This window comes from Zootoca vivipara, chromosome 2 (genome assembly GCF_965207765.1).
Source record: "Zootoca vivipara chromosome 2, rZooViv2.hap1.1, whole genome shotgun sequence".
NCBI lineage: Eukaryota > Metazoa > Chordata > Lepidosauria > Squamata > Lacertidae > Zootoca > Zootoca vivipara.
The window spans coordinates 108,775,930-108,791,523 of NC_142584.1; the positions used below are offsets into that span (position 1 = coordinate 108,775,930).

The 15,594-nt window shown below is 49.1% G+C and overlaps 1 protein-coding gene across 1 annotated transcript in view; it reads right to left on the reverse strand.

Annotated features, from left to right (window-relative positions):
* ABHD16A (abhydrolase domain containing 16A, phospholipase) overlaps positions 1-15,481 on the reverse strand; it is a 42,452-nt gene extending 26,971 nt beyond the window's left edge. The window contains exons 1-5 of the mRNA XM_035107034.3: positions 15,330-15,481; positions 7,915-7,971; positions 5,983-6,049; positions 1,872-1,958; positions 868-953 (exon numbers count right to left, since the gene is read on the reverse strand). Coding sequence (XP_034962925.3) covers positions 868-953; positions 1,872-1,958; positions 5,983-6,049; positions 7,915-7,971; positions 15,330-15,461 — 429 coding nt within the window. The 5' untranslated portion in view covers positions 15,462-15,481. The remainder of the gene's footprint in view (positions 1-867; positions 954-1,871; positions 1,959-5,982; positions 6,050-7,914; positions 7,972-15,329) is intronic.
* Positions 15,482-15,594: the final 113 nt, after the last annotated feature.

Here is a 15,594-nt window from a genome sequence, read left to right on the forward strand (position 1 = left end):
ATCACGGATGTAGATGCTGAATCAATGGGTCAACAAAGCTTCTGACTCAATGGGCTTTCAGACACAGGCTGGACAGGAGGCAAACCTTTCGCCTATTTCAGTTGGCACTCAATATTTCCCCTGGGATCAACCAATCTTTCCCGGGATCAATTGCGGAACATGTGTCAGGCTTCAGGGAATCGGCTTCCTCCCCCTTGGCCGTAGATAAGCGGAACAAAGGAAAAGGAGTCTTCTTACCAGTTAGAATCTTTAATAATCACAGCAAGAGGCAACAGAACGCATCTCTCTAGAATAGCGGTGCTCCCAATTAAGGCTTACTCCCCTTCCGTCCCTATTAATCTACATCACTCCTATGTCTTGTAACCTGAGTTTGTACCCTCTGTGCTTTCTGTTCTGCCACTTTCTCAGCTCTCCTTGACTTTGGGGGAAGTGGATGGATGCTTTCCAGAGACAGTGAATCTGTTAACCATCTCTCTCCCAGTGTTTCTTCTCCAAGCTGTTCCCCATCCAATATTTCCCGGCTTCTGCTTCTGAACTATGCCCCTCTGCAAGGCACTGTTCCAAATCTATACTGTCCTCTATATTGCTCCTAGGAAGATTCAGGATCAGGAACAGGAGGAGGGGGGGGGCTCCCACCGTTCTTCCTCAGTGCAGCCCTCCTCAGCATGGTACGAACAGCACTTCCTTAAAACTACAAGCCACAGAGAAGCCAAGGGAAAGGCAAGGAGTAAGTCTAAACAGATCAGGAATGGGGAATCTGCGGCCTTCTAGATGTTGGGAGTGCAGCTCCCAGAGGGTAGTCAGGGGGTGATGGGATGGCCCTGGGAGTCAATCAGGATGGGGCCTGTCAATCACAGCCACTCTTACCTTGTGCTCCGGGGTGCCATACCGGTGTGCATCCTCTAGGATGGTGATGAACTGGATATACTGGGGGTTTGTCCAGCGACCGATGCCTGAAAAGAGGAGGAAAAGCTTTCAGGGACTGAAGCCCCACAGCATCTGGCTGCCTCTTCTGCTTCAGCCCCCAACAAAGCACCACCTCCCCACTCACTTTATCCCCACCCCTCCTCAAAAGCTCTCTCTTCTATGAAGCCTTTGGGTTTAACCCCTTGATATCACAAATATTATTCCTGTCGTTCTTGCCTACTGGCCGTTCTCCTGTTCCCTCTCCGGTCGAAGTGTCGTTTGGAAGCTCCTTGGGGCACAGACATGACTTTCCCCCTTGTGCTACCCTGCCAAGGTGGGTTGAATCCAAGTAAGTCAAAATCTGAAGCAGACTTGCTGAAATCAGTGGCGACTAACTAAAGTCTAATTCTAATTCTAATTGAAAAAAAGTCCATGATTTCAGCCAGCCTGCTTTTGCGTATTAGCTGGTCGCAAACCATCATGTTTACTTTGCTTAATCTGCTGTTTTCTTTCTGTTTTACTGATTTTATAATTGTGGTGTGGTGTGATAGCTTCTAGGTTGTTCCCCCCCCCCAAACATGTTGTGAGCTGAAGACCGAGGAAGGAAACATGCAAATGCACTGATGGCCCTACATAAAAAAATATGAATCAGACTATTTCATGCCACCAAAATCCAAGGAAGGCATGGTGGCTCCTGACTCAATGGATAAGGTCTCCAAGACATTGTTGGGCTCCAGTCAATGCTGGTCCTACTTAGAGTAGACCCGCAGAAATGAATGAACATTTCAATTTCAATGGCCTTGGCTCTGAGTAAAACGTAGCTGAATACAACCCCCAGCTCCCGTCAGCCCCAGTGCGCATCGACACTAGCCAGGAAAGGTGTGAGTTGTAGTCTGGGGATATTGGGCAGGGGGCACAGGTTCCCCTCTTCTGCCAAGAGCCTTCAGACTCCAGGAAACGCTCACCTCTGAGGCAGGCGATTCCCGCCAGCAGGAGCAGCATGGTCCCGGCATAGTGAGAGAAAGCAACAACTTTCGACATCGTCAAATACCCTGGAAAGAGAGGCAAGCAAAGAGGGGGAGGCAGTCAGAACAAGCACTCGGAACCTCAAGAGGCTGCTTTGCCTGGGATGCTTTTCTTACAGCGAGAACTGCGCTCAGAACTTTTATTCTATCCCAGGGGTCAGCAACCTTTTCCAGCCATGGGCTGGTCCACAGTCCCTCCGACCATGTGGTGGGCCAGACTATATTTTGGAGGGGGGGGGGGAGGAGAACGAATTTCTATGCCCCACAAATAACCCAGAGATGCATTTTTAATAAAAGGACACATTCTACTCGTGTAAAAGCACGCTGATTCCCGGACTGTCCATGGGCCGGATTGAGAAGGCGAATGGGCCACATCCAGCCCCCGGGGTCTTAGGTTCCCTACCCCTGTTCTATCCCATGGGAAGAACACACAAGCATGTGATTTGTCATCAGTGCACAAAGGTCAAAGGGCAACAGCTCCCGAGCACAGCGCTTGCAACGAGAAAGTCGGCAACCCCGTTTGGCGTGCTTACATGAAAGAGCATCGGCGGCCAGCAGAGGGGTGCCTGCATGAGAATGGCCCCTCCACCGCCCCCGTTACCCGTCACATTGCCGCGATTCATCCGGCCTATGCATGTTGAAACCCTTGGCAGTTGCACTGTGCACATCAATAGGACGGCAGGGTCCGAAAAACGCAACAAACGGGGCCAGCCACAAAATGTTGCTGTGCACCTTCACTTCCTGGAAGGAATGCTTTTGTTCAGGGATCTGCCAGCTGGCTCTACCTTTTTTCCAGGATGCTATATGCTGTTAGGCTCCAGCAGAGCATAACACACCCATTTTTCTTTTAAAACAATCACTATTCTGTAGCTACCGGGCAGCCCCGGACCTCAGTTGCTGTTGTTTTTAAAAAACAATTTCTGTCCTTCTGCAAAGCTGAAGGCTCCTCTGAACATGTTAACTCACTCTCCCCTCACCCCGTTTGCCCCATTTTGGCAACTACAGTGGTACCTCGACTTACGAATGACTCGACAACCAAATTCTTCGACTTACGAATGGGGCAAATGGCCAAACGCTTACAAATTTCTCGACATCTGAATGGAAACCGCGGCGGTTTTAGATAGGGTTTTTTCAACTTCCGATTTTTAGATGGGGTTGCTTCGACTTACGAATTTTTCCATTTCCAATGCATTCCTATGGGAAATCACGTTTCCAATGGCGCTTTTTGACTAACAAATTTTTCGACCTACGAAGGTGCCTTCGGAATGGATTAAATTCGTAAGTTGAGGCACCACTGTATTCTATTGGCCCTCATTACCCGAGACTGCGATTAAAGGGAGGGACGCATTAAATGATTATTCACGTGGGATATGGACACCTCATGCAACTAAATAGGAACAATGCAACGTGTCAGACACTGAGCTGACTGAAAGTAATAATCATTTAAGATGAATTCCACACCAGTCTCAGAAGTGAGGTCGTCAATAGGCCAGTGGTATTGTGACTTTGGCACCTGAAACCATGAAGGCTTCAGACTTGTGCGACCCTCCAAAAAAGGGGGGAGCGAGGAGGGTAGCCTCAGATTCGTAGAGACTGACAAAAACTCTTCTGCCAATAACAAATCCGGGGGGAGGGGATAAATTATGTTTTACCATGCTGTTAGGAAGATTAAAAATGCCTCGTGCTGCGGGAGTTATTTTAAAAATAATACAGTCATACCTCGACTTCCGAAGGTTTCAACTTCCGAAGTCGACAAACCCGAATGTCTTTTTGCTGTGCATGCACAGAAGCATGAAATCGCGCTTCATGCATGCGCAGAACGGGCGCTTCGACAACCGAAGACTTTGACTTACGAAGACGGCCGCGGAACGGATCGTCTTCGTAAGTCGAGGTACCACTGTATAACTAAAACTGTAGGAAAAGCAAGGCTCTCGCTGTGTGGAACGGGCAGTCTGGGAAAACCTGCTGCTCCTGTAGTGCTTGTGCTGCTTATTGAATGAGTTTAGCCACCTTTCTAAAGAAAACAGGCTCAAGGCAGCTTGCAATTGAAACACAAACACATGACAGGATTAGTGCCCAGATGGGAGACAGCCGGGAGCCCTACGTAAGCTGACCTGAGCTTTGAAAAGAGGAAGCCCAATGTACGTCCAATGATACGGGCCTGTTTTCCAAGTGTAATAAAATATTTGCCAAGTTGCTAAGAGACCAGACCAAGTCGTGATGCAGGAAGCGGCTCACCGCACCGATTCAAATTCCACCCCATCTATGAACTCACTAGGAGGCCCCGGCTTCACCCCTCCCCGAAATATGAAGGGTGGGAGGGAGGAAGATTACCACTGGGAGACTATCGCACTTTGGGAAGTGGAGGAGGGGTAAACCCCCTACACCAAAAATTTTGAGGAAACATTTGCAGGGCAGAAGGCAGCCTTGCAAAATCACTTTGTCATTCTCCACACAACATGCGCACAAGGAATCCTTTGTCTGACCTTGAATGGCAGCTGCCTCGTGATGCAAGGCAGTTCCCCGAGAGAGAACAACAATCTCCTATAAGGAACAAACTTTTATTGGAGCAGTGAGCATATTGTGCTGGTCCTGGCCAGACTGCACTAGCTGCCAATTAGTTTCTGGGCCCAATTCAAAGTGTTAGTTTTTGACCTTCAAAGCCTTAAATGGCTCTGGACCACAATACCTCAGGGACTGCCTCTCTCCATAAAGGTAAAGGTAAAGGACCCCTAGACAGTGAAGTCCAGTCAAAGGCGACTATGGGGTTGCGGCGCTCATCTCGCTTTCAGGCCGAGGGAGCTGCCGTTTGTCCACAGACAGCTTTCCGGGTTATGTGGCCAGCAGGACTAAACCGCTTCTGGCGCAACAGAACACCATGACAGAAACCAGAGCGCAGGGAAACGCCATTTACCTTCCCGCTACAGTGGTACCTATTTATCTACTTGCCCTGGCATGCTTTCCAACTGCTAGGTTGGCAGGAGCTGGGACAGAGGGGATTCGAACCACCAACCTTCTGATCGGCAAGCCCAAGAGGCTGAGTGGCTTAGACCACAGCGCCACCCGTGTCCCTGCCTCTCTTCATATAAACCTTTCTTTGTGTGCCTCTTCTGTGGGAGGTCTCTAGGCTGGCAATATTCCTCTTTCGAAGACGCCCACATTACTGGCCTTGGCTGCCTCTGCCAGGAGTGGATTTCACAGCTTTAAGTACGCGTTGTGTGAAGAAGTGCTTTCTCTTGCCCGACTAACCCAACAACAATATGAAACACAAGGACAAGAGCAGAGTCACCCCTGACAGGAGCCGGCAGGAAGGTTTACTTATTTATTAAATTTAGACAACTGCCCTTCACCCGAAGATCTCGGGGTGGTTCACAGGATGAAAATGCAGGGTAAAAGCGTGAAATAAAGAGTTTAAAAACAAAAACATGACGTGGTGCACAGCCTCTGCTGTCAGGGGGTACTTTTGGCTTGCCAGCAACTTTAAATTTATTTTCCATAGCACACCAGCCATTTTCTGGTGGCAATGGTAGTGTTTTCCAGTGAAAAGTTTCGGATTTTCTTCCCTGCATGGGACGCTGCCTTATACCACAGTCATCCCACCAGTCCCTGTAGCTTAGGGTTGGTTGTGCCAGGCGTGGGCGCCTCCAGACGTTGCTGAATTACCAACTCCCATCAACCCCAGTGGGCATGGCCAGGGAATGATGGAAGTTGTAGTTCAGCGACATCTGATGAGCCGCAGCTTCTCTGCACGTGGTATAAAGAATCCTAAGATGCATGGATTCAAGGTTTGACACAGCGTAAGGCAGCTCCTGCACCCTGTTCATCCTAACAGGCAGCGGACGTCCCGTGTTTTGGATACAAATCTTTCCAAGACCCACCTGGAGAGGCCGGGGATTGAATCTGGAGCCTTCCGCATGCAAAACAAGTGCTTTACCCCTGAGCTAACAGTCCCGCACCCCCATAACCTCACAGCGTCGGAAGCTTTCTAGTGCTATGCTTGAGCCAGCAGCACGTTGCCAAAGAGTTTGCCCATAGAGCAGCAGCCCATTACCTTTTCTGTACAGGTAAAACACAGCGAGCGGGGAAGAGTAGTAGGAAATGGACCACAGTACGGAAGCCTGCAGGGACAGAGCAAAGGAACGGCTTAAGTCACATGGAGAGCAGGCTTTTCCTAGGCATTTCTGGGGGCTCATTGATGAAGGCCCTGGTGTTTTAAGCGACAGAGAGAAGGGAGCCAAGGGAGCTAGTTTATTGCTCAGAGAGAATCAAGCCTGCAAAGTGCAGCCCTGCATCCATGGCTACTGGCGGAAGCCAAGGGGGACTGGGTTGCGAGTAAACATGCTTTCACTGAGCTGCTCCTAATGAGGTCTTGCTTCTCTCAACAACCTCTTAGCAAAAGGTTACATTCTGGGCCAAGGAGAGGTGGAAACCCAAATTCCCCGGGAGGGGCACCAGCTGTCCTACACATGCAGGGTCATCATAACGGCACTCTGGATTGCACCGTCACAGAATGGAGGAACATGTGAGGGACGTGCGCTGGGATTCTTGAATGCTTCCCTATGCAAACAAACAAACAAACAAACAGCCCTCCACGCCTGTAGAAAACTAGAACAACAGGGAGAAAGGTTTAAATGCATTCTTTCCCTGCCGTGCTAGATTATTACATGCAAGAAAAAAGACTGGTTTTTATTTTATTTTTTGAGCCCTCCACCAATGGTTCAGTGTAGAATGTGATCTCATCAATCTATTACCTCACTATGTGCCAGAATCATGGTTTTGAATATTGCCACACACACACACACACACACACAGAGAGAGAGAGAGAGAGAGAGAGAGAGAGAGAGAGAGAGAGAGAGCTTTTTTCTAGGGATACGCAGACCCCTAAACATTTTGTGAATCTTTGTACTTTTGTCCATTTACTGTATTTATTTCCCCCAATTTGAACACACACACTCTCTCTCTCTGTATGTGTATGTATGTATGTATGTATGTATGTATGTATGTATGTATGTATACACCAGGGGTCACCAAACTTACCGCGCTTTGGGCCGGTTCCTGCAGCACCAATCGTGCGGTGGGCCGGAGGGCGGGGAGCGAGCACCCATAGGCGTGCACACACACTAATTTCCGGTGCATTTCCAAGTCGCAGGAGCACCGGAAATAGCTTGTGCACATGGGCCTTCTCTGACCCAGAAGTGCGCCGGAAATGACACTTGCGCATACGCGCAAGCTATTGCCGGTGCTCCTGTGACTCAGAAGTGGGCAGCCGCGTCACGCCACGCCGCACCGGTAAGAGCAGGCGGCACCAGCAAGCGGCAGCAGGGGGCGCTGCAGGCCAGATAAATGAGTCCTTCAGGCCGTATCCGGCCCGCGGTGCCGTAGTTTGGGGATGCCTGGTATACACACACACACATCTCAAAACCTTCCTGCCAGCAGAAAACAAGCACAGCAGGGACTGGACTATATTCTGGGCTGTCCCTGATGTGCTGCATGGCTTAATATTTAACTTGCAGTAAGCTTCTGGGATTTTGCTTTGCTTTAACATGGGGGGACTATTGAAGTACCTGCGAGCTAAGTCAGGGGCATAGGAATGGGGGTGCAGGGGATGTGGCCCACCCCGGGTGTCATCCCTGAGGGCGTGACAAAACGGCACCCCACAGGGGGCGGCACTTACCACGGGGCCTGGCCTGCAGCGCACTCAACCCACGCATCTCTCCTGGGAGTGACGCAGCGGCTCGGGGCCCCACGCTGCCTGAAACGGCAGCGTGGGGCTTGCGTCCACCAGGCAGACTCTGTGGGCAGCTTGCGGCAGTGCCCCCCTGTGTGCCGGGTGCTAAAGCAGCTAGCTACGCCCCTGAGTTAAGTGGAAGCCCCTAAGCTTCCAACACATTTTGCAGAATGAGCACACTGCCACCAGGTCGTCTAGAACAGCTGGAAGATAAAGAGTACTTCGGCAGACGGAATGCACAGAGTATGTACTCACCAGCGCAAGGATGCTGTCTGCATGTTTTTCAAGCGTCCGTGGCTGGTAGTACGATTCCTGTTGAAAAGAAACAAAACAGTTGCTGAATTTGGGCTGAAGTCTTTTGAAGAAAGGCTGGAGCAGGGAAGGGAGAGAAGGACACTTTTCTTTTGAAAAGCTGGTGCATGGTTTTGTTTGTTTTTTGGGGGGAGGGGTGGACCTGGTGCTTCAAAGAAGTTAACCAATTAACCCCTGCATTTGTATCTGTAGGCAACACAACCCTAATTCCCAAATGAAAGGAAATTTTTACTGATGCTATATTGCTACTCATGCAAACCACAGAAATCTTTCTGATTTCTCATATTGGCTTCAGGGCTTCTTGCCTGGACTGCAGCCTCATGTCTGGTGACTAAGCATTTGTATGTTGCAAACCACCCCGAGATCTACGAATGAGGGGTGGTATACAAATTTACTTAATAATAATAATAATAATAATAATAATAATAATAATAATAATAATAATATAATGGCAGCAGAAAAAAAATGGGAGGGAGAAAGATAAACCGAGCAAGTGATATAGAAAAAGACCTGCTCCTTTTCTTTTATGGGGTATCCAAGAGCTCGTATAGAGTCCTTAAGTGGGTTCCCTATTGGTAGGAGAAAATAACAGAGGTCAACCAGAGACTATTGAGAAGCAAAGCAGCTAGTAAGCCTGATCTTTATTAAACTGTTGCAACAGTTTACTTTATATTTGGAACCTTAGAATTCTTATAACACAGGCATACTAAAGTACAGTATCCAGAACTGGACCAAAAACCTTAGCTCTCACTCCAATGTATGCTCATGGGCAGAATAATAATAATAATAATAATAATAATAATAATAATAATAATATTTATACCCCACCCATCTGGCGGGGTTTCCCCAACCACTCTGGGTGGCTTCCAACTGAATATTAAAAACAGTACAGCATCAAACATTAAAAACTTCCCTAAACAGGGCTGCCTTCAGTTGTCTTCTAAAAGTAAAATAGTTGCTTATTGCCTTGACACCTGCTGTTCCACAGGGCGGGTGCCACTACCGAGAAGGCCCTCTGTCTGGTTCCCTGTAACCTCACTTCTTGCAATGAGGGAACCGCCAGAAGGCCCTCGGCGCTGGATCTCAGTGTCTGGGCTGAATGATGGGGGTGGAGACGCTCCTTCAGGTATACAGGACCGAGGCCATTTAGGGCTTTAAAGGTCAATACCAACACTTTGAATTGTGCTCGGAAACGTACTGGGAGCCAGTGTAGATCTCTCAGGACCGGTGTTATGTGGTCCCGGCGGCCACTCCCAGTCACCAGTCTAGCTGCCGCATTCTGTATTAATTGCAGTTTCCGGGTCACCTTCAAAGGTAGCCCCACGTAGAGCGCATTGCAGTAGTCCAAGCGGGAGATAACCAGAGCATGCACCACTCTGGCGAGACAGTCTGCGGGCAGGTAGGGTCTCAGCCTGCGTACCAGATGGAGCTGGTAGACAGCCGCCCTGGACACAGAATTGACCTGCGCCTCCATGGACAGCTGCGAGTCCAAAATCACTCCCAGGCTGCGCACCTGGTCCTTCAGTGGCACAGTTACCCCATTCAGGACCAGGGAGTCCCCCACGCCCGCCCGCCCCTGTCCCCCCAAAACAGTACGCATAATGGGACGACTGCTTTAATAAACACACCCGTCTGAAAAGCCACATCCACAGACCTGGGAGCCATGCCTCTTGGCCTTAGCCTAGCGGTGGTGGGTTGGAATTATCGTGGGCCACTGTAAATTAAATTGCTGTGCCAGTGGAAGCCAGAACCACTATTCCTGATCATGCAGTTAGACTCCCTGCTCCCCAGTCAGCCCCAAAGGGTCAGGAGAACCCCCGTCATCAGGGGATGAAGGAGGAGAGGGGATATCATCTCCTCAGGCAAGCAGAAATTCTTACCGGTAGCACTGTTTTGACTCCACAGTGACTTGTCATATTTCTATTGCATCGTTTCCAGGGCTGCCCCCTGGGGCAGCCCTTCCCAACCCGGTCCGGCCCTCCAGCAGCTTGGGGCTACTGGGACTGGTGGGAGTTGTAGCCTAAAACAACTACAGGGGAGCAGGTTGTGGGGAAGGCTGTCCTACGAACACAGCAGCCATTTGGGGAGCTTAGCCACCATCTTTTTCATGATGACGTATGGCAAGTGCGGGGAATCTTTGGCCCTCCAGGTGTGGCTGAACTACGACTCCCGCCAGCCCCAATTGCTGGGATGATGGGAGTTATAGCTCAGGCACACGTGGAGAGCCAAAGGTTCCTCAAACTGGATGCATCTCAAGCCAGCAACACTGCACAGCTTCACATGCAATATACAGCCAGTTGCCTGCAATGGGATGGTGCAATGCTGCAGCGGCCAAGGATCAAGGCAGGCGAGTAAGCTGTTGCTGCAGCGTTAAAGAAAGTGCCAAGTGTTCTCTTCTAAATGCTAAGGGATTAACCTCATGCATGGTGCCCTTTGCTCCCTGGCGGAAAGGCGGGGGACACATATAGTTAGTAGCTCTTCCTCTACAAAGCTTGATGTTTATGGATACAGGATGCAAGTTTATTCATCTTCAATACCGCACACCAGCTCCCTTGCTGGGAAGGGGCTGGAGAGCTCAGAGTTTCTCAAAATTCAATAAGCACTAAGCTCACTTCTCGAGGCAGACAGTAATGACTGGGCTGCGTCCAACAAAATCGTTGCACACGCAGAACAAATTCTGTGAGCACAGCAGAACCTCCCCTCCATCTCCCGGCAAACCTTCCCCATACCCCCATACCTGCTCTAGGTTTCCAGCCAACCTATCAGAGCAGATCTGAGGGCGCTGTGGGGGTGGGGAGAGAAGGCAGGAAGCACAACGTGATGTATTGCAATTCTGCATTTCTGGGAAACAGAAAGGCACGAGAATTGCACAATACAGGAGAGGATGAAAAGTGAAACAGAAAGCAGCGACTCTAGAAATAAGTACACCCTCCCTAGTATTGTGACGACTCGATATATTTTAGTGGCTAGATTAACCGTTTGGTACACAGCCAACCTTTCGGCTTGAGCCAGACATCTTGGAGAGTGAAGTCAAATGGGCCTTAGAAAGCACTGCTAATAACAAGGCCAGTGGAAGTGATGATATTCCAGCTGAACTATTTAAAATTTTAAAAGATGATGCTGTTAAGGTGCTACACCCAATATGCCAGCAAGTTTGGAAAACTCAGCAATGGCCAGAGGATTGGAGAAGATCAGTCTACATCCCAATTCCAAAGAAGGGCAGTGCCAAAGAATGCTCCAATTACCGCACAATTGCGCTCATTTCACACGCTAGCAAGGTTATGCTTAAAATTCTACAAGGCAGGCTTAGGCAGTATGTGGACCGAGAACTCCCAGAAGTGCAAGCTGGATTTCGAAGGGGCAGAGGAACCAGAGACCAAATAGCAAACATGCGCTGGATTATGGAGAAAGCTAGAGAGTTCCAGAAAAATGTCTATTTCTGCTTCATTGATTATGCAAAAGCCTTTGACTGTGTCGACCACAGCAAACTATGGCAAGTTCTTAAAAGAATGGGAGTGCCTGATCACCTCATCTGTCTCCTGAGAAATCTCTATGTGGGACAAGAAGCTACAGTTAGAACTGGATATGGAACAACTGATTGGTTCAAAATTGGGAAAGGAGTACGACAAGGTTGTATATTGTCTCCCTGTTTATTTAACTTATATGCAGAATTCATCATGCGAAAGGCCGGACTAGATGAATCCCAAACCGGAATTAAGATTGCCGGAAGAAATATCAACAACCTCAGGTATGCAGATGACACAACCTTGATGGCAGAAAGTGAGGAGGAATTAAAGAACCTTTTAATGAGGGTGAAAGAGGAGAGCGCAAAATATGGTCTGAAGCTCAACATCAAAAAAACCAAGATCAGGGCCACTGGTCCCATCACCTCCTGGCAAATAGAAGGGGAAGAAATGGAGGCAGTGAGAGATTTTACTTTCTTGGGCTCCTTGATCACTGCAGATGGTGACAGCAGTCACGAAATTAAAAGACGCCTGCTTCTTGGGAGAAAAGCAATGACAAACCTAGACAGCATCTTAAAAAGCAGAGACATCACCTTGCCTACAAAGGTCCGTATAGTTAAAGCTATGGTTTTCCCAGTAGTGATGTAGGGAAGTGAGAGCTGGACCATAAAGAAGGCTGATCGCCGAAGAATTGATGCTTTTGAATTGTGGTGCTGGAGGAGACTCTTGAGAGTCCCATGGACTGCAAGAAGATCGAACCTATCCATTCTGAAGGAAATCAGCCCTGAGTGCTCACTGGAAGGACAGATCGTGAAGCTGAGGCTCCAATACTTTGGCCACATCATGAGAAGAGAAGACTCCCTGGAAAAGACCCTGATGTTGGGAAAGATTGAGGGCACTAGGAGAAGGGGACGACAGAGGACGAGATGGTTGGACAGTGTTCTCGAAGCTACGAACATGAGTCCGACCAAACTGCGGGAGGCAGTGGAAGACAGGAGTGCCTGGCGTGCTATGGTCCATGGGGTCACGAAGAGTCGGACACGACTAAACAACTAAACAACAACAACACACAGCCAACCTAGCAGTTTGAAAGCACCTCAAAGTGCAAATAGATAAAAAGGTACCGCTCCAGCAGGAAGGTAAACGGTGTTTCCGTGTGCTGCTCTGGTTTGCCAGAAGCAGCTTAGTCATGCTGGCCACATGACCCGGAAGCTGTACGCCGGCTCCCTCGGCCATTAAAGCGAGATGAGCACCACACCCCAGAGTTGTCCGCGACTGGACCTAATGGTCAGGGGTACCTTTACTTGAAGATGTTGCTTGTTCTCCACCTGCCACCATTTTTATTTATTACCTCTGTGTGGAAGGAATTCCACAACTTAGGGGCTGCCACGGATAAAAGTCTTATCCTACTAGGCCAAAGTGACAAGTTTCTGAAGGTGCTGGAGCAACTAGCAGGGTCTCCTCTGCTGATCTTAACACCTGAGGAGGTCTGTAGGGGAGGTGGTGGTCTTTTAGATAATCCGGGGTCTAAGTTGCTTAGAGCAGGCATAGGCAACCTTGGCTCTCCAGATGTTTTGGAACTACAACTCCCATGATCCCTGACCGCTGGCCCTGTTAGCTAGGGATCGTGGGAATTGTAGTTCAAAACATCTGGAGAGCCAAGGTTGCCTATGCCTGGTTTAGAGCTTTAAACACCGCATGAGCACCTTGAACTGGAAACTAGTATAGCTCTTTTAAAACAGAGGTTGTGAGAGATCCATAATGGAACCCCAGTCAGTAATTTGGCTGCTACATTTTGGAATCAGCTGTAATTTCTGAGCCATCTTTAAGGGTAGTTCCACACAAAGTCAAGTGCAACAATCCAATCTTTAAGTTACCAGAGCATGGAGTACTAGGGCCAAGTAATTTCTGTCCAAAAGGGGCTGTGGCTGGCGAACCAGCCAGAGATGGAAAGACATTACTAGTGAAAAGTGCCAAATCTAGGGGTACCCCATAGCGACCGACCTGCTCCTTCTAGAGGAGGGCAACCCCCCCCCACCTCTCTGACTTGAACAGGCAATCTCCCCACCTCTCTGACTTGAAAACTCGGGACATGGAACACAGGCATATTCTCAGGATTCAGCTTCTATTTATTGGCCTGCATCCATCCTATTACCACCTCCAAGCATCGGTCTAATTTCTCAACTCTCTACCGATTCAGTCACCCATGAACCTGCTTAGCTTCAACAAGGTGGTGGCCTTCAGATGAGGCTCTGGTTCCTGACCACTGGCTGTGTTGGCTGGGGATGATGGGAACTGGGAGTCCAGCACCTGGAGGGATGCAGGATAGGCCCTCCTGATGCAGGGCACCGTACAAAACACATGTCAAAAGCAAAATAGTCACTAAGGCACAGCTTTTGGAAGATGCGGCATTGCAGCCATGTGTGCCAGGAAGAATATAAGCAAAAGTTAAGTCAGCCTTGGAAACAAAAATATCTCATTTCCCATGCTGCAAGCTATGTGTGTGTGCTAGCATGTAACTGATACAGCCTTTTCCCCCCCAACAGGTTTGCCCAGAGAGGCATCAGTAATGAACTAGGACAGTGATTTCCAAACAGGAATCCTGGGGTTTCATGGAAGCTAATCAAGGGACTGTAACCTTGCATGTAAAAGGTTCATCTTCAGATAGCGCTGGGCAATGCGACTGCCTGAAACCTTGGACAGTGTTCGCTATGAAGTGTGGACCGGCTTTTGTCAACCTGGTGCCCTCCATATATTTGGGGCTGCAATTCCCATCAGTGCCTCCCAGCACCGCTGGCTGACTTAGATGGGCCAACGGTTTGACGAAGTTATAGGGCAGCTTTCTACATTATTCCTAACCTGTCTGATCTTTGGGAATCTTCCTCACTGACCTGGCTCCAGGTACCCCATCTTCTTAATCTGAGCAGGTGGGGACTGTGGTGGCAGCCTCTCTTTTTAAGATATTGGAAAGGAACCGTCTTCAAAGGGTTGCAGATGCCAAGTACATTAACTCTCTTAAGATACTGGAAATGTACCAACTTTGAAAGGTTGCAGGGGCCAAGTGCATACCGGTACACTTTAATATCCCCAGGCCAGGCATTTGGCGGTGACTCCCCTTCCAGCTCGCTGACTGCTTGAAACTGCTGGTAGTTTTGTTTTTATTCTCTCTGCTTTTCCTTTCTTAAATTTTAAAATATTGTCTCCATTTGTTTCTTATAAATGAGAGGTGCATTGAGGGATTTCACACAGAAAGATGGGGCTTATCTTTTTTTAAAAACAGAGAAACAGATTCTCACCAGGCAGATATTCATCAGGGGCAGCCTATTCTATCCCAACAGTGCCATGTCAAAAAAAAAGTTACACCTGTTGGATCTTTGCAATGCAACTGTAAGGATATTGTTGTGGCAATGCTAATTTTGAACAGGGGAGGGGGAACAGAAGAAGTATTGTACAAAAAGATGCAATATTCCAGCTACCGTTCTCTCTCCATTCCTCCTTCGAGGCTAGTCACTGTTTTGGAAAATATCCTCAAGGACAGAACACCCCCACCCCCGTGTTTTATGATGGTCTCATCCCAGAAAGGTGGCCCCAGACCCTCAGTGATGACACTGTCCACGATGGGCGTGTGCCATGTTTAAATAAGGGGGCTCAGTAATTGGATTTTTTCATACCTCTTTCCCCTTCCCTTCCCCCGCAATCCTAATGGTATCGCCCACTGGTATCCCGGACTCTCCATGAGACTCAGGCTGCTCTACGTTGACATCAAGGAAAACAGGGCAATGCCCACCCCCTTAAGAGTAATGGTTTCGCTCCCCAACCCTATACAGGTAAAGGGTGACGTGGGAGATACCAAGTCTCCGAAAGGGGGGGGAGAAAAGAGGTGATAAAGCTCACCCAAGACGGTTCTAGCGGGGCCTGCGACGTGTCTTCTGCCTCGGCCCTGATGCGACGGGGTCTGATGGGGTCCCGGTCCCGGTAGACCCGGTACAGCCGTGGGCCCAGAATGCAGCTCAGCAGCTTCGCCATCTTGGGACGGACCTGAAGCCAATACGGCACCGGCAGGGAGAGGGTGGGGAGGAGCTACATTTCCGGGTTTCGTACAGGAAGGGAACGGGGACAAAAGACTTCTGGTGTCCCCTCCCCCTTTTTCTTCCCAGAA